Here is an 18,699-nt window from a genome sequence, read left to right on the forward strand (position 1 = left end):
ACACCAAAAGTGAAAAACTGACATTTATAGTGTACAGTAGCGGCGATTAGGGGTAGGGGCGAGTGGGGGTAGTGTCGCCCCCCCCCCCACTTTGTGGACAAAACATTACATTTTTATTCCTTTTTAGCCGGCTGAAGCAAGGAATTATAGGAATAATAAAACAAAGGCAATTTGTACAAGCCCTGTTGTCTTCTCAGCTCATTATTTCCTTTATTTTCTTTAACCCTTTCAGTCCAGGTGTACAGTATACTGTACATCAAATTCATTAGCTTATAGCACCAAGAATTATTAGTGAATAGAGGAGTTCTCTATCTTGCTAGAGACTTCTATGCTTTGTCTTTGTTTCTCAATTGGTTGAAGTGACATCTATCAACACATTAGTGAATTATGAAGATAAACAACAAACATGGCAAACAAGCATGCTGTTAGTGGAGGTAAGTGGGAAAATTTTATTCTTTATTTTTAACATTTTATTCTGTTTAGGGTAAAGTTCTGTTTGGGGGTTAAAGATAAAGGTTTGAATAGAATATGCATACTAATTATAGTTAGTCTTTCATATCCCTTGACTCATAATATCCTTGTATAATAGCATGTACAGTATACTGTACAAGGGGTCTCAAGTGTTGCAAATAGTGTGACTGAGTTCATTATCTTTCACAAAGTTTTATTTATATACCTGGTAGTTTCTAGTAATATAGAAGAAGATTAAGTGTTGTATACACTAGATTGTCTCTTAGAAATGTAAAAAGAAACTTTGTTTTTGTTCTTTGAGTTCCCTAAAAATAAATTTTTGTTGAAATTCAGGCACATCAAGAGTGAAAATGAACCCAAGCGAGGTTGATACGATTTTGAAGTTGTTGGAGAATGGAGATGTGTCTGATGTGGAGGAACTAGCCAGTGATGATGAGGATGAACCACAAACCAGCCACAAATACAGCTCATTGGTACGTTATCACATTCAGTATTATTACACATCATGAAACTCCAGTACTCTTATGGCAAACTGAGTTGGCCAAATTTTTAGCTAATAATTATTAAAATACAGCTTTATTTTGCGATATATTTCAGGAGCTGATGTTGAGATGATATCTGTAAGCAGCCCAACCGAGGCAAGTGGCAATGGATATACTATTGGTACTTCTGGAGATGCTGAACTTTCTGTTGAAGATATTTTCCTGACACAGAGGCCTGATATTCTGCTCCCATGACAATGTGCAAACCAAACAACACTTTAATTACTTTCCTCAGGTTTGATTGGCTTGTATGTCACGTCTTTCTGAAGTGCATAAATATTTGTTTTCTCTGAGTGATGGAGTACAGTCAAAATGCTAGAAATGCTGGGTTGGCACAAAAGGAGATAATGGATTTGTTAGATTTCAAGCTTAGGGTATCTGAAGCTTTTGTGAAGGTTGATAACCAATTCAAGGGTATCAAAAGAGGAAGGCTATCTACAAGCCCTGTACCATCACCTTCAACTAATAAAAAACAAACAACTGAGAGGAGACCATAGAGGGAAGTGCAGGATAGTGTTGATCACTTACCAGAGCATGATGGCAATAAAGAACCTACTCGATGCAAGAAAATTAACTGCACCCAGCGATCACACATTATCTGCAGAAAATGTGGAGTACATCTTTGTATAAATAGGAACAGGAACTGCTTTGCAGCATTTCATAAGCAATGAAATGAATGTGAATTGTTATGAAGCATTTCTTTGTCGGTAACATGTGAACAAAATATGAATATTTGTAAGTATTTATATGTAAACAATGAAAATATCTCAAAAATAGATAATTTCAGTTCTATAGGAATGTATGGCTTACTATTTAGTACAGTAGAAACATTGTATACCTCCAAATCCTGTCCTAAGAAGGTTGCCAATCCAAGGTAAAGTTTAGGATTCAGCAACACTTGAGACCAAATGTACAGTATACTGTACATGATATATTTTTGTAATGGGAGGTCTCTCATCAACCAAATTTTGTAAGTACATCCCCAGTATGACCTAAAATCAAAATCCAGTCAGAAATTATTTTTCTTTCTAAACAGAAAAATTCAGGACTGAAGGGGTTAATTATAAAAAATCACTGATAATAAGCAAAAACTGTCGTTGGTCGCGCCACAGCAAATAGCGGAGACTTTGCACGTGCTGTGAGGGAGGGGAGCAGGGGTATATATTTTTTTGCCAAGGTCATGGACACTCGTCGGTCTGGCAGTCTCTTTAGTTTCTGTTAGATTCTTAGTGTGTGGTCAAATACCAAATGATTTTTAATTGTATAATCTCGTCGTAGTTCTGTTTAATTGGAATACATACGTAATATTTTTCCTTTGGTGAAAGTTTTATTGTATAATATTGAATCAAAGTCAGAAAAACTATTATTACCGCACTTAAGTTCGTGAACTGTCACAATCTTTACCTCGCTGTCGAAATTCGCTCAGAGAAGATCAAAAATTTTTGTACCTTTATTTTTTCATGTATATACCACATACCAGGGTACATTTTATTTTCTGTACTATTTTTATGCTCCCCCCTCCCCAGTTCTAATTCCCAATCGCCGCTACTGTTAGTGTACATATCCCCGTAAGGGCTAACTTTATTGCGCATTATCTCTCAGAGGACCATGACATTTTCTCGTAATGTGTGTAATATGACTTCGCTTACCCACTGGTAGACAGTTGAAGAGATCTGTGAAAGTCTTCCACAGTTTGACGCTATACCTTCTCTTACACTCGTCGTAGAATCCATATACCCTGAAACAAAGTAAATGAATTTCAATTTTTGATATAAATAAATAAATAAATAAATAAATAAATAAATAAATAAATAAATAAATAAATAAATAAATAAATAAATAAATAAATATTCTTGGTTTTACGTCCCACTTTTGGAGTTTTAGGAGATGCCAAGGTGCGGAATTTTGTAGTTCTATAACGTGCGCCGTGCTGGACTGCTCAGACGGCACGGTGCTGGTCTCCTGAGCTCAAGTTGTTGGGTTCGATCCCAGCTCAGTCGGGTGGTATGTCTCGTTCCGGTAGATTTACCGGTACGTTAAAGAACACCTGCGGGGCAACATTTCGGCACATTAGAATCTCCGAAAAACCTAAAATAGTTAATCTGACAACGTGGAAAGAAAGATAGGAATAGGGGTCTGGTGCAGCAGTCTAGCCATTCGTCTTCTCTCTCTGGGTACGATTCCCGGCGAATCGAGTGGGATTTTCAATACAAAAAGCACGTGGCAGCAGGGAAACCATCCAGTCTTAAACCCTTGGCCAAGTCCTGAAATAAACGTGGGAAGGTGGCATTGAAAAAAGTCCTATCAGATGTAAAAAGAAGAAAAAAAAAGCCACTGTTATTTCATCGTGCATGTTATTTCTATGTTATGAGATTTAGTAAATATATACGAACATAATAACCATATGGGCTGTTTGAAACACAACTGACTGATTATATTGAAATCGTATTATAAAATACAACCATTAGAAATACATGTTGCGAAATCAGACATTATTATTATTATTATTATTATTATTATTATTATTATTATTTCAGATTCATAAAAATGAGAGATATAATGCTGTATCCTTCATCTAATACGAAAAATAGCAGAACAATTTCATAAAATTAAGAACAAGGAAAGCTCGTGGAAATCTAAAATTTCTTATAAAAGTTGTGTAGCTAAGTCAAGCGATCTAATAGGAATTCATACAAACTTTATACAGAATATAACTGAAAATACTAGCTGAATGGTTAGCGTAAAACCTTCGGTTATCAGAGTTCTCGGTTTGATTCCCAGCGAGACCGGGGATTTTAGCCGCATCTGTTTAATTCCTCTGGTTTGAGGACTAGGTGTTTATGTTCGTCTTAACAAACATGTCCTCATATACACGCAATACAGGCCTATCACATCATACAACTAACCACTACAGAAACGCAAGGAGTGAATATATTCCTCCACATGGGATTGGCATTAGGAAGGATTTCCGGCCATGGAACTGGGCGATGTCTGCAAGTAGAGTCGACCTCAGATTAATGCAAAAAGAAATTCAGGAAATATAACAAAATATAAGTAGAAATAACGTAAGAAATACGAAGCAATAACGTGTCAGTTCAACACTGCTCAAAAACGCCTAACTATATTGCATGAGTGCATAGTGGAATGGGGATTGGACTATTATGGCAGCAATATACCGTGTTTGTATAACAGATGGCTGCACTGTCATCGGGATGTTTGGGATGTGGCAGTGTAAATTACAGTGTGTGGAGTGTAGTGTTTGGAAGTCATGGCCGATCATATGGATCGAGGTAGAGAACGGGGGAAGCAGTTGTAGAGTGAAACAACTCTCACACTTACACTCCTTTAAGAAGGTTACTCGCAAAGATAACTTGCCAAAATGCTAGGGGTTGACCAGAAATGATTTTTTATCTGAGGAAATGTTTCCAGGAGACCGGAAGTGTTGCCAAAGGAGGATCGTTTTGTGCGTCGACAAGCTCTCAGAAATCGCTAAGTTGCAGCACGAACATTACAATGGACCTACAGAAGGCTTCTGGAGTTCGAGTAAGTGACCTGTCACTAACAGGACTCAAGAGGTCAACTTAAGATGCCGACGACCCGCTCAAGTAGCTGCACTGGGCAGACGACATCGACCATCGCGACAGGGCACTACAGTTTACTGAAGATCATCTGTACTGGCGGCAAGGACTCTGGCTTCCTGTGTTATTCTGTTCTCGTATTAATTCCGTTTCGTGTTATATCGTTCAGAAGTCTGTGAGTCTGGAAAAGATATGGGAGTGCCACAATCTATCGCTTCTTATTATCTGTTATAGTGTAGGCAGACCTAAGTTGTAACACGAGAACCGATCTCCTGATCATTTACAATGGATCCTTAACTGATCGACGTTACATTGACGAGATACTAGTGCCACATGTGATTTCTCACGTGAGGCAACTTGGAGAAAACGAAATATTCATGCACGGTACAGCTGAAGCGCATGATGTCAACATCGTGCGAAGTTTCCTGCAAGAGCACTACATGCAACGAATGGAGTGGCCATCTAAATGTCCCGAATTGAATCCATCGAGCAAGTCTGGGACCATCTGGAGCAAGGCATCCGAGTGGAAAATCCACCATCCAGACACTGGTCTACAACCCCTTGAAGACGTCCTTTTGGAAAATTGAACGTCCGGCATCTTGTCAGAAGCATAAGGCATTGTGAAGCTATTATCCATGGGAGGGATGTCAATATCAGTACTCCTCATTAAGACATTCGACCCTTTACTGCATGAATTAGTTTTCGTTTCCGCTTGATGAAGAAAATTTCAAGCTTCTAAGTTCAACTTGTGTTTAGTGTTTTAGATATACCAACAACTGGGGCTAATACATTAACACTGGTATGTGATGTGGTTTGCCATACTGGAATACATATACGACTTTTCGCGATTTTACGCTAAGCTTTTAACATTCAAAGACCGAACATTACTGCCTACTGGCCATGGGTACGTATTGCAAGGCGCAAGTATACTTGCACGACCGTAGTCGGTAATGTCTTTGAAGTTGAGGCAGAGGTTCTCCTGAAGTGTGTGGTAATGTGATGGAGAGGGCCCACGTAAAATAAACGGTGGTTAGTACGCATGCATGTTGACAGGGTGAAAGGAGTACCTTTAGTTGTAGGGCTGTTTTGTCGTCTGTTACGTAAGAAGAAGACAACAAGGCATCGCTGGTACATGTGTTTGATGTGTAAAACTACCTCTGTCCACAATCTGTATTCATTTACACAGATGAAAAGTTCGGCAATGGTGACTTCGGGATTCTGATGAGCCGTTCTGTCTTCTTGAATGCATTTTGGATCATTTCGAAGTCATACATGTATTGACCATATGTCGCTACATTTTACGAAATAAAGGAACTTTTCGAACTTGTTTGTACAAAAATTTTCTCAATATTCACTTCTTAATTTTTTCTCAATATATTTGTAGAACTCAGTAAAATGATTCAAGTGAATCTTCAGAGACGTGCTACAACACCGCAGTGCAGAGCTACAGTAATTGCTAACAGTTCGGTGATTTTAGTACCTCAAGATGGCGGCACTATTACATCAGCCGAGGTTAGACTCATGTTACTAGAAATATTGGTCCTTTTTACAATGAGATATTAAACTATACCGTCGCCAATGTTGTACAGAAATTATTTCGATTTTTAAACTCCCATGTTTTTGTATCGGCCGCCGGCCCAAGCACGAGTAGAAAATTATACACGTGTTCTTCTTTTTGTTCCGTTGAGACCCCTTGGACCACGAGGTTCTAACTCTGGTCAGTTCTCTGCTTAGTCCAGTAATCTTTCGTCTTTGTACTCTGGGTTGCTCTCCTTTCCCGAGTCCACTTAACTCCCACAGCTGTCAGTGACTGGAAGGTGTCGGTTGTTCTGATCAGCATTCTAAATTTACCTCTGTTGAATATATCCTTGGGATCAATTTTTTAAAATTCTAGGTCTTCGTGAACCAGATCGTTCATTCAGCACTTGTCCCCTTCCATCTAGAAAGGGTGCTGAAAATGTTTGAGGTCACTCTCTTGTTGTCCATTCTGACTTTGTGACCGTAGAAGGCAAGTCCCCTCTTTCTCATGGCTGATGTTATGCTTTCTAAATGTTGGTAAAGCTCGTTATTATGCCTGATTCTGGATTTACCTCCCTCTTTAATAGGGCTCATGATTTTTCTTAGGATCTTTTGTTCATTCAGTTCCAAATTCCTGAGCTGTCCCTTTTTTTGACCATGTTCAAGCATTCTGAGGCATACGGTATCGAACTTTTCATAGTGTCGAAATACAGTATATAAAAAGTGGCTTGTCTTCGAATGTCGGATTTATAACTTGTGTATGTGTCCAGTGTGCGAGGTCTGGTCCCCTCTCACAGTACCTGTGGGTTCTGGTCTGTGGTAACACACTCACCGTGCTCCGTTTAACTGAGTGAGGTAGAGGAATTTAGTGACCCACTCAATATATTTGTGTGTGTGAAAATAATGATAGTAGTTCGCTCACATCTGCCGTAGTACAGGTGAGTGGTTAGTCACTCATACAATGGTTACAACGGTGAAGTTGCTTAACTCGTGTTATAAATGCGAACGTCTCTTATTTCTATAAATTGATTTAGAAATTTGAATACATTACATCCACTTAATTTTCCGTGTAATTCCAGTGCGTCGCGATGGGAATGGTTGCTAACAGTAGGGCCAGTGCCATCGTGTGGTTGGTGGGGTTTATGTACGCATATATCCAGTCAAATGATGATGTCTTAATTGCTTCCTTCCTTATAGCCGCCTTCATGAGGGGGCAATCAGGAAATGAGATAGCGTTGTTACCCTGACAGTTAATTGCAGGTAGGTTTATGCTACGGTGTCTCATTTAGAGAGGAGGTGGTGGTTGGTTCCACATCTGTTGCAAACAACTGAACGCCGAATGGTGTAGCATCTGACTTGTAGCACTGCACTCTCAGAGTTGGGTTCCTCGAAAGGAAACTGCTAAAATCGTTCGATAACATTTTTTTTACATGGATCTGGGATTTTGTGATCAGTATGGTTCATTTTATCCATTGAATTTAGGAAATGTCGTGATAGAAGGCAAGGAATTACATTTTAAGCCTGCAAATGACAATTTTTTTCAGGGTCTACTAACATTATTTTGGACCATAACCAAGTAATTACCGCATGTCGCTCAATGCCTTATTTAGAATGTCTGTTTAACTAAGCATTATCGATCTGCGTCACAGGTGCCTCTAATTGACAACACGCTTATGGAATGTATTCACAGAGAAGGATATTAAATCAGCCATATCTTGAAACTGACTTTTGTTACACAAGCTTAGGTAGTGAACTTCACACTAGAGAGTTATCTTCAAAATAAAGTCTTTCGTATCGAACACCTTTCAACCTCCCCCTCCTTCATCTCGCTTTTCTTCTTTCATTTTACTATTTTCCTTTATCCTCACTCTACTGTCCTTCATATTATCTTTTGTTCCATCCTTCTCTTCTCTTATATCCTTCAAACTTAGATTTTCCCTTATACCCCACTATAGGCCTATCTTGCTTTTTTCCTTCTACTTTCCTCCCTTCTCTGATTTTCCACTCTTCTCTTTCATCCATTTACATCACCTCGATTCTCTTCTACTTTCGCTTTCATTTTTACTATATATTAGTTTCTTCTTTTATATTTACTACTACTACTACTACTACTACTACTACTACTACTAATAATAATAATAATAATAATAATAATAATAATAATAATAATAATAATAATAATAATAATATTTGTTTGAGTCTCACTAACTACTTTGGACGGTTTTCAGAGACACCGAGGTGCTGAGCCTTTTACGTCCCAGTAGATCTACCAACCCAAGGTTGACGTATTCGAGCACCTTCAAATACCACCGGACTGAGCCAGGATCGAACCTGCCAAGTTGGAGTCAGGAGGTCAGCGCCTCAACCTTCTGAGTCACTCAGCCCGACTTTTCAATATTGTTATTGATTTTCTTCCATGTTCTTTTTCTATATTTTATTTCTTATGTCTAGCCTTCACTTTTTGTCTCAGTATCTCTTTCCACACCTGCCATTTCATACTTTCTATTCTTTTCTTAGCTTCTGATATCCATTTATTTTGTCTTTCTCTCTCTTGAGGATGGTAAATTTGATGTTATTGCTTCTTGAACTGTATCAATCACTCTCTTTTGTTTCGTAACTTCACTTTCTTCCTCCTCTCTTAGTTTCTCTTCTTCACTCCTTTCAATAGGGAACATGCATGGTCCGGGGTTTTAATTAAAATGTGCTACTCTGATTCAAAATGTCATGCAGAATTCAAAAATGCGGTAAGAATATAGAAATAATAAATCCAAGCATGATAAAAATTCAAGTTAAAGTACGAAAATGTCACGTGATGAAAGTACGCGATCTCTTTGGTCTAACGTTATCGTCCAGACTGACTGTATTAGCAGACGAAAGAATACGTAGTGTGATTTGAGAAACAGGATACAGTTCACGTATTTCTCCATTATGTTATACATTTATATACATTGTGTGATAATCTTCATGGAGAATGTAAGTATAGCCAGGATTTCCTCTTTCCTCCAGCTCTGTGCTTGTATGGATCAGGTTGTGTCGGTGTTGACCTCCACATTGATGATTATGACCTCTAGGCTAGGTCGAAACATGTCCTATATAACCTTTTAGACAGACCATGAGACTATGAGACAGACCAGACAGCGAGGCAGAAAATTTATAAATGATGTATATTTCCGATCTGCACTAATATACCGCATACCACCGCAAAAAATAAAATGAATAAATTAATGTTCCAAAGGAAGAAATGGATTTTGGCGAGCCGGAGAAATGCCGTTGAAATATCGGTACAGTCTACAGTTTATTGCTGTGAAGATCATTTTAACGAAAGTTGAATTTATTTGAACTTTTAATCAATTTTCCATGTCTGCTATTCTAGTAGTAAAACTTTAAATTGAAACTATGATGGTTTATCTTGGAATGTGAAAGTAATAAACAGTGCATAAGTTAATGCTGATTAATAAAGTATTCTTACAAGTAATGAACTTCATTCCGGTTCCGTATTGACTTTAAATATCTAAGATAACATTGTAAAATAGTTTAATTGTATAAAGTCCATCTGTTCAATTCAAGTTTGCCATTTGTTAAATTGTCTGTCTAAAAAGCTACATAGGACATGTTTAGACCTAGCCTAGAGGTCATCATCAGTATGGAGGTCAACACCGACCCAACCTGATCTATAAAAGCACAGAGCTGGAGGAAAAAGGAAAACCTGGCTATACTTGTATTCTCCATGAAGAAATTTTACGAATTTTAAAACTTCACTCTTTTTCAAGAAGCATGACAAATAGATAACATTCGACAGTCTTCACAGTTTTAAAGTATTCCTCCAGCCAACCAATAGTTGTTGGATCCACACCTGTTACAACTAGATTCATCCGAGATTGAAGCTATGCACATTTTAAACATAGATTGTCATTGCATTTGTTTATTGTATTTTATCTTAAGTTTTTTAATATATTACTGTTTTTGTTTATGTCCTTCATCTTTGTGTTATTTTAGCTGTTGGTGCCTCTCAGCCAGGTCGAAAAACATCCTATATAGCTTTTTAGACAGACATTTAACAAATGGCAAACTTGTATTGAACAGGTGGACTTTATAAAATTAAATTCTTTTAGATTTTTTTTGGTTTTGTTTTTAAAAGTTGTTTTACGTCGCACCGATACAGATAGGTCTGACGATGAAGATGGGATAGGAAAGGGCTAGAAGTGAGAAAGAAGTCTTAATTAAGGTAAAGCCCCAGCATTAGCCTGGTGTGAAAATGGGAAACCAAGGAAAATCATCTTCAGGGCTGCCGACAGTGGGGTTTGAACCCACTATCTCCCATGTGCAAGCTCACAGCTGCGCGTCCCTAACCGCACTGCCAACTCGCCCAACTCACCCAAGTTTCGGGTGATCCATGTCAAATCAATAAACCAAAATGTTTATGAACCAAATCGATTCTTCTAATTATAGCAATCTGTTTATCTTGCCATGTGACATGTATTTGTTGGGTTAGACACTCGCGCACTACCCGTGTCACAGATCCTTGCACCAACAATAAAAAACCACAGAACGTCATCTATACATGTAAACACAGTTCAAAACACAGAACATACTTTCACACGAGATTTAATTCTCCAGACATCTACAAACCACAAACAATCACACCATTTTCTTTTTACACACTCCCCCGAGTCCTCCATTTCCAAAGAGTACATAACCAGGTTCAAGGAAGTAAACAACAAAAAGAACACATATTACTGGTTTCCCACATCCTCCCCCCTTGATTGTCGCACGAAGCAACAATCAACTAGGCTCAAAGGTTCAGTTTCTCAGGAAATTTTACTCTCCTTCCGCTTCTCGTCACCTGTACCTCCCTCAGTGGCGACATTGAAGGTTGTCGGTCTCTGTCATCAACATCAGTGACAGGACTAACATCTGAAGGTGGGGATCCCTCCAACAAGTAGAGTCTCTGTAAAGGGCGGGTAAGTTCACCAGAAGAAGTCTTCAACCGTACCACTCGTACCACACCATCTCTTCCAGGATATACCTCAAGCACCTTGGCAATAGGCCACTCGATCCGTCTTTTCTGGTCGCAACCAACGAGCACAATGTCCCCTTCCTTGATTTTTGTAGTTTCACCACTTGACTTCTGATGACAGTGTACAAGCTGGCCCAGATATTCATCCCTGAATCGTTTCCTCAAGTCCTGACGTAGTTGCTGGATATATTTCATCCTTTTTGTTAAACATTTCTCATCTATCAAGTCCAAATCAGGAGTACTCACATTAGGCAGGTCTTGTAGAAACATACTAGGCGTGATTGGACTCAAATCTTGAGGATTTTCTGACATGTAAGTGAGAGGTCGAGAGTTTATCAGAGCCTCGCAGTCACATATTATACTCAGTAGTTCTTCGTAGTTTAGAGACGCTCTTCCCAGCACACGACGAAGGGCTCTTTTGATTGTTTGGATGATCCGTTCCCACCAACCTCCCCACCAGGCAGCGGTTGGAGGGTTGAACTTCCACTGGATTCGTAGCAACGAGGCATCTTCTTCTATCTTGCTCCAGTCAATGGATCTGAGCAGGTTATTACTCCCAACAAAGTTGCTTCCATTGTCGCTGTAAATTATCTTTGGCCTTCCTCTTCGCGCAATGAACCTACGAAGACTCATAATAAATCCATTTGTTGACAGAGTGGTTATTAGTTCTAGATGAACTGCCCTATACACGGCACAAGTGAATAGTACAATCCACGACTTCTGTCCTCCCTTGAGGATTAGTGGACCTGCAAGGTCTGTTCCCACAACTTCAAACACCGATGCGTCCTTCACTCTATCTTCTGGAAGAGGGCACTGCACTTCTGGAACCATACCTTTGGCTTCATGTCGTCTGCATTTCTTGCACGATGCAATCACATTTCTAACAGTTCTTCGACCTTTCAGTATCCAGTATCTCTGGCGCAAGTGAGCTAGTAGTATATGAGTTCCACTATGAAGCAGTCTTTCATGTTCCTCCTGAATCAAAAGCTGAACTAGTTTATGCTTGTTTGGCAAGACAACGGGACATTTGAAGTTATCATCGTCCTTCCTTTCCACAATTTTCGTCTTCACCCGCAGGATTCCCTCTGCATCCTTGAAGACACACAGAGATTTCAAACTAGAAACCCTTTCTTTGGTGAACGTTTCCTCTTGTACCAGTTGTATAAGCTTCTTTTCAGCCCTTTCTATCTCTTGCACTGTTAACTTCCCTTTATACCTTCCATTTCTTTGTTTTGCACTATTCTTCACAAATCTGAATATCCATGCCACCATCCTCACTATCTTGGTATACTTCGAAAAGTACTCCAGAAACCATGAGGTAGTACTACCAACTGTCATCACTACCCCTTTCTCCTCTTCCTGACAAGAGGACTCTATGTCCACAGCCATATTACTAGGCCATTCCTCCTCAGGTAGCCTTAGCCATGCTGGTCCCTCCCACCAGGCAGATTCTAAGAGTTCTTTAGCCGAACATCCTCGCGACGGGAAGTCAGCAGGATTTTGTTTCCCAGGAACGTGGTTCCACTCATTCCTTTGTGTGAAGTTTAGTATCTCCTTTATTCTGTTCTCTACGAAGGTTCCCCATTTTCCATCCCTCCTAATCCAACTCAATACAATAGTCGAATCAGTCCAACAATATTGAGGAGTCTCCAGGAGACCTAAACTGTTCTTGACAGTGACTAGCAGTCGGACACCAATGCAGCAAGATAACAATTCTAGTCTAGGCATAGTTACTTTCTTCACCGGTGCAACTCGTGACTTCGCTAGTAACAACTGCACTGTCATCCCACAGTTACTTTCACTTCTTAAAAATACAACAGCTGCATAGGCTGAAGCACTAGCATCACAGAAGACATGTAAAGTGTATGATGTTCGATCGCTGCTTGAAGTAAATCGTCTAGGAATTTCAACATCAGCCAAACAATGCAATTCTTCTAACCACCTCTCGAAGTTTCTTTGCAGATCTTCCGAGACCTCAGCATCCCAGCTTGTCTTCTCTTTCCAACTTTTCTGCAATAGTTTTTTCGGTACAACAGTGACAGGACATGTATACCCTACAGGATCAAATACTGCCTGACAGACAGACAAAATCTTTCTTCTTGTTACAGGTGGCTCTATATTTTGTATTTTCCCTACACAAGACAGGCTATCAGTTGTTCTGTTCCATAGTAATCGGAGTACCGGTATGGTTTCTTGAATCACATCGCTTTCATTTAGTGCAGTACTCGCCCAACCTCTTAACTCAAACTTTGCCGTGGCCATCAAACGAGAAGCCTCTTGTATGAAAGAGTTTAATTCTTCTTCCGAACTGACTGAAGCAACACAGTTGTCCACATAAAATGAATGCTTGAGTTTTTCTGCAGTCGGTGGATAGCTGTCGATGATCTCTCGTGCTCTTGTTCCTGGAACTGTCGCCTGGATCAGGTACTGGAATTTGTCTTCCGCTGCTATGTCTTCATCTTCATGAATTCTGCGAAACTGACTCCAAAAAGAAAGCCAGTCCTTTATGTCACCGCTAAATTTAACCAACTCAATTTTTGGTAATTTCATCTTCTTTTTATGTGACTCAACAGAACATGCCATCTCAAACCTATCATTTTCTTGGGTTACACCTAACCTCTGAGTGTGTGCTTCTATTTTGAATCTCACAGCGTCCATTTTATCCCTATATTCTTCAATATTGGTATACTCATCTTCATATTTCTTATCACTGCCTTCTTCTTGCAAAACCAAGTCCAGTATTTGCTCATCTAACATCGAAAGTTCTTGAAATAAACGTTCCAATTTTACGGACATTAACCTAACATCGTCATTTATTGCGTCTTTATTTAGCTCATCTAGTAAAAGTCGGGAGGTTTTCGTGAATGATATCCTCACAGGTTTCCGTTTCTTACACAAATTCTCCATTGTGGCACGTACAGTTATACTTATCACGTCGGGGTCACCAAATTAAATGTTGGGTTAGACACTCGCGCACTACCCGTGTCACAGATCCTTGCACCAACATTAAAAAAACACAGAACGTCATCTATACATGTAAACACAGTTCAAAACACAGAACATACTTTCACACGAGATTTAATTCTCCAGACATCTACAAACGACAAACAATCACACCATTTTCTTTTTACACACTCCCCCGAGTCCTCCATTTCCAAAGAGTACATAACCAGGTTCAAGGAAGTAAACAACACAAAGAACACATATTACTGGTTTCCCACAGTATTTATTTATTTATTTATTTATTTATTTATTTATTTATTTATTTATTTATTTATTTGCCGACCCCGCGGTGTAGGGGTAGCAACATGCATTTAGACAAAACAAATATTATCTCTACAAATCCAATCTAGAAATAAATGAAGGTGTTTTAAGTGATTTCTATTTATATTCCTTGTTATTCTAATACTTTGAGTTACAGTACATTGCACGCATATAAAAGCTGCCATACCAATTTGCTTTCGATCTGCGAATTTTTTCAGCCACAAAACAGTCGCTATTTTTTCTAGAATGATGCCACCATGACGGCATCGACACATGGTAGATTGTCTGACACTGCTGTTTTGAACCCTCCTTCTGTCACTCGTGATCACGCATAATAAACATTCGGCTTTTAGTAACAGCTGATGCACAGTGGCTGGAAGAGCTTCATGCTATACTGAACGGTGACGCCACAGCCCGCCGCTTACGTTACAGGACGTTTCAATCGCCTTGATGAAGGAGAATTTTAATTTTTTTTAATGGTATAAAACAAAACAACTTATCACAATGTAGTATGTTTCCGAACTATTTCATTGGTGTACATTTTAACTAAAACATTTTTGAAAATTACGCATGTTCCGTATTCTACTCATATGCCCTCTTCTTTCATTTGGCTTTGTCTCAGTCTTCACTTCAGTTTTATTACTGCTATTTGCTTTACGTCGCACCGACACAGATACGTCTTATGGCGACGATGGGATAGAAAAGGCCAAGGAATGGGAAGGAAGCGCCCGTGGCCTTAATTAAGGTACAGCCCCAGCATTTGCCTGGTGTGAAAATGGGAAACCACGGAAACCGTCTTCAGGGCTGCCGACTGTGGGGTTCGAACTCACTATCTCCCGATTACTGGATATTGTCCCCACTTAAGTGACTGCAGCTATCGAGCTCGGTAGGTTTATTATTTCTGGACTTTCAGTTCTTTTTCCCTGACTAGTCCCGTCATTTCTTAAGCTGTTTGTTCTTCTTATCATAACAATATACAAAATACATAAAATCTAAATCTCTTCCATGAATCATTAATGAACAAGGGGAGTATGTATGCGAGGATCTTCAGTCAGCAGTATGTAAAGATTGTTTGTTACAAGGATAATGTCCAGATAGAGGAGGTGACTAATGCTAATGAAGTATAAAATTTACATATGATAATAACGACATTTACAGTAAGATACAAAAGTTGAAAACTAGAGAAGCGGCTGGAATTGATAAGATTTCTGGGGATATATTAAAGACAATTCTCTGGGATATAGTACCATATCTGATGTACTTACCTGATTATTGTTTGCAAGCAGGAGCATTACCAAATGAATGGAGAGTTGCTATTGTAGCCCCTGTGTGTAAAGGAAAGGGTGATAGACATAAAGCTGAAAATTACAGCCCAGTCAATTTGACATGCATTGCATGTAAACTTTGGGAAAACATTCTTGCTGATTATACTAGATATGTTTGCGAAATTAATAACTGGTTAGATAGAAGTCAGTTCGCGTTTAGGGAGGGTTATTCCACTGAAGCTCAACTTTTAGGATTCCAGCAAGATATAGTAGATATCTTGGATTCAGCAGGTGAAATGGACTGTATCGCGATTGACCTGTCTAAGGCATTTGATAGGGTGGATCATGGAAGACTATATATATAAATAAATATTATATGAGTAAAGAAGTGGAATCAGAGGTAAGGCTTTTTGCGGATAATGTTATTCCGTATAGAGTAATAAATAAGTTACACGATTGTGAGCAACTGCAAAGTTACCTCGATAATGCTGTGAGATGGACAGTACTCAATGGTATGATGACAAACATGATTAAAAGTCAGGTTGTGAGTTTGACAAACAGGAAAAGTCTTCTCAGTTTTAATTATTGCGTTGATGGGATGAAATTTCCTTATGGGGATTACTGTAAGTACTTAGGTTTTAATATAAGGAAAGGTCTTCATTGGGGATAATCACATAAATATGATTGTAAATAAAGGGTACAGATTTCTGCACATGCTTATCATGGTATTTAGGGTTTATAGTGAGAATGTCTCTGGTAAGACATCAAATAGAGTATGGTTCCAGTGTTTAGGACCCTCACCATGATTACTTGATTCGAGAACTGGAAAAATCCAAAGAAAAGAAGCTCGATTTGTTTTGTTTTTTTCCGACGAAAGAGTAGCGTAACAAAAATGTTGCACAGTTTGGGCTGGGAAGACTTGAGAGAAAGAAGACGAGGTGCTCGACTAAGTGATATGTTCCGAGCTGTCAGTGGAGAGATGGCGTGGAATGACATTAGTAGAAGAATAAGTTTGATTGGTGTCTTTGAAAGTAGGAAAGATCGCAATATGAAGAGAAAGTTAAAATTCAAGAGGGCACATTGAGGCGAGTATACTTTTATAGGAAAGGGAGTTAGGGATTGGAATAACTTACTATGGGAGATGTTCAATAAATTTCCAATTTCATTGAAATCATCTAATAAAAGGCTAGGAAAGCAACAGATAGGGGATCTGCCACCTGGACGACTGTCCTAAATGCAGATTGGTAGTGATTTGATTTATTTCTATTTCTATATAGCGGTACTTTATTTTTACCATAACTGAGTTCATAACACTTTCTAACGTCATTATTCCTGTGGTGAGTAGTGCGGAAATAATTACACGAGACATGAGCGCTGGGTCACGCAACAAGACATTCTAAATTAATTCACCAGATAATGCAATATATACATACGTATGTAGTTACTTTTTTTATTTGCACTACTTAGCAATGCAGATTGCAGTGTAGTAGAGTGCCAGTAAAACATTTGATGTTCTACTTGTGGAAATTATGCAGACATTTCAGCCAAGGAGTTCATATTTCATTTTATCTTGCTGAGTTCCAGCAAGTTATTTATTTGCTAAGTGTTTAACGTGCGCTAGGTCATATAGGTTTACAGGAACGGGCTTAATTAAGGTACAACTCAGGCATTTGTTGGTGAGAAAATGGGAAACCACGGAAAATCATCTTCAGGACTGTCGGCTGTAATGTTTGAACCCACCATCTTCCCAAATGAAAGCTTTTAGTTACGTGACCTTTACTTCTCAGAAAACTTGACTGTTCACGAGGAAAGTTGAACATCTTTTCCAGGAAAGTAATTATTGCAAATCAGCCAATCACAACCGTGCTCAAGAGTTTCTACTAAAACGGCAGGCTCACTTGGCAACTGCCATTCACAATAGAGATGGAGAGTTTTCATTATAAAGACAGGCTCATTTTCCTAACGCCAGTCACAATCGGGCTGGAGAGATTTGATTACATTAGAGAAATGCAGCGCTATCTAACGTATCAACAATCGAGACACGCCAGTAAGACATAGGACCAACATTGTAGATCTCTCCAAATTGAACGGCGATTGTGCTGTAGTGTTTTGTACTACGACTTACCGTTTAGCCATCAACTACCACGAAACGAAGGTCTAAACTGGCATCCAATATTACGATATTTTCTGGGGCCAAAAGTTATATACACTGAAGAAAATGGAAATTGCAACACCCAGAAGGAGTGGTGCTACATTGCTGCAACTGAACATGAAGGGCGAGTGTTCGGTTGTGCTTCGACGATTACGCTTTCAGGTCCCTCTGACCGCAAGTTTGGACATCAATCAATACAGGATGTGCCCACCACGAGCTGCAATACATTGATGAATTCGTCGAGGCATGGAGTCAATAAGGCCTTGGATCGCTTCCTGAGGATTTGTGGCGCATGATTGCTGCACTGCACGGGTCAGTTTTTCCAGAGTTGTGGATGGCTGAGGACGGTTGGCCAGTTGTCGACCCATCATGTCCCACACATGCTCAATAGGACTGAGGTCCGGGGATCTGGCGGGCCATTCTAAGGTTGTGATGTCGTGGAGAGCTTCTCTGGAGATGCGTGCAGTGTGAACCCGGGCATTGTCCTGCTGAAACATCCCATTAGCAACGTTCGCCATCATAGGGACAACCACTGGATTGAGTACCCTATCAACGTACTGTCGAGCAGTCTTAGTGCCCTCAACAAGCACTAATTGTGATTTCACATTAAAGCCAATAGCTCCCCACACCATAATACTTGGTGTTGGCCCTGTGTACCTCTCTACAATAAGATCTGGGCGGCCCCTCTCCCCGGTACGTCGGCGCACACGATTCCGGCGATCACTGCGGGCAAGACAGAAGCGCGATTCATCACTAAAGACGACCCTATGCCATTCGTCGAACCGCGTCGATCTTTCTCGACTCCAGGCCAGCCTTACACGTCGCTGTTGTGGGGTCAATGCAGGGACACGGGCTCGTAAGCCAGCTGCATGCAGGCGATTACCAACTGTTT

General features: G+C 39.6%; 1 protein-coding gene across 2 annotated transcripts in view; it reads right to left on the reverse strand.

Moving 5' to 3' along the window:
* The window catches only part of LOC136872373 (uncharacterized), a 619,604-nt gene that overhangs the window by 41,209 nt on the left and 559,696 nt on the right, over positions 1 to 18,699 (reverse strand). For both annotated transcript variants that reach the window (XM_067146185.2, XM_067146184.2), the window contains one exon: positions 2,663 to 2,751. In XM_067146185.2, the coding sequence (XP_067002286.1) occupies positions 2,663 to 2,751 (89 nt within the window). The remainder of the gene's footprint in view (positions 1 to 2,662; positions 2,752 to 18,699) is intronic.

This window comes from Anabrus simplex, chromosome 4 (genome assembly GCF_040414725.1).
Source record: "Anabrus simplex isolate iqAnaSimp1 chromosome 4, ASM4041472v1, whole genome shotgun sequence".
NCBI lineage: Eukaryota > Metazoa > Arthropoda > Insecta > Orthoptera > Tettigoniidae > Anabrus > Anabrus simplex.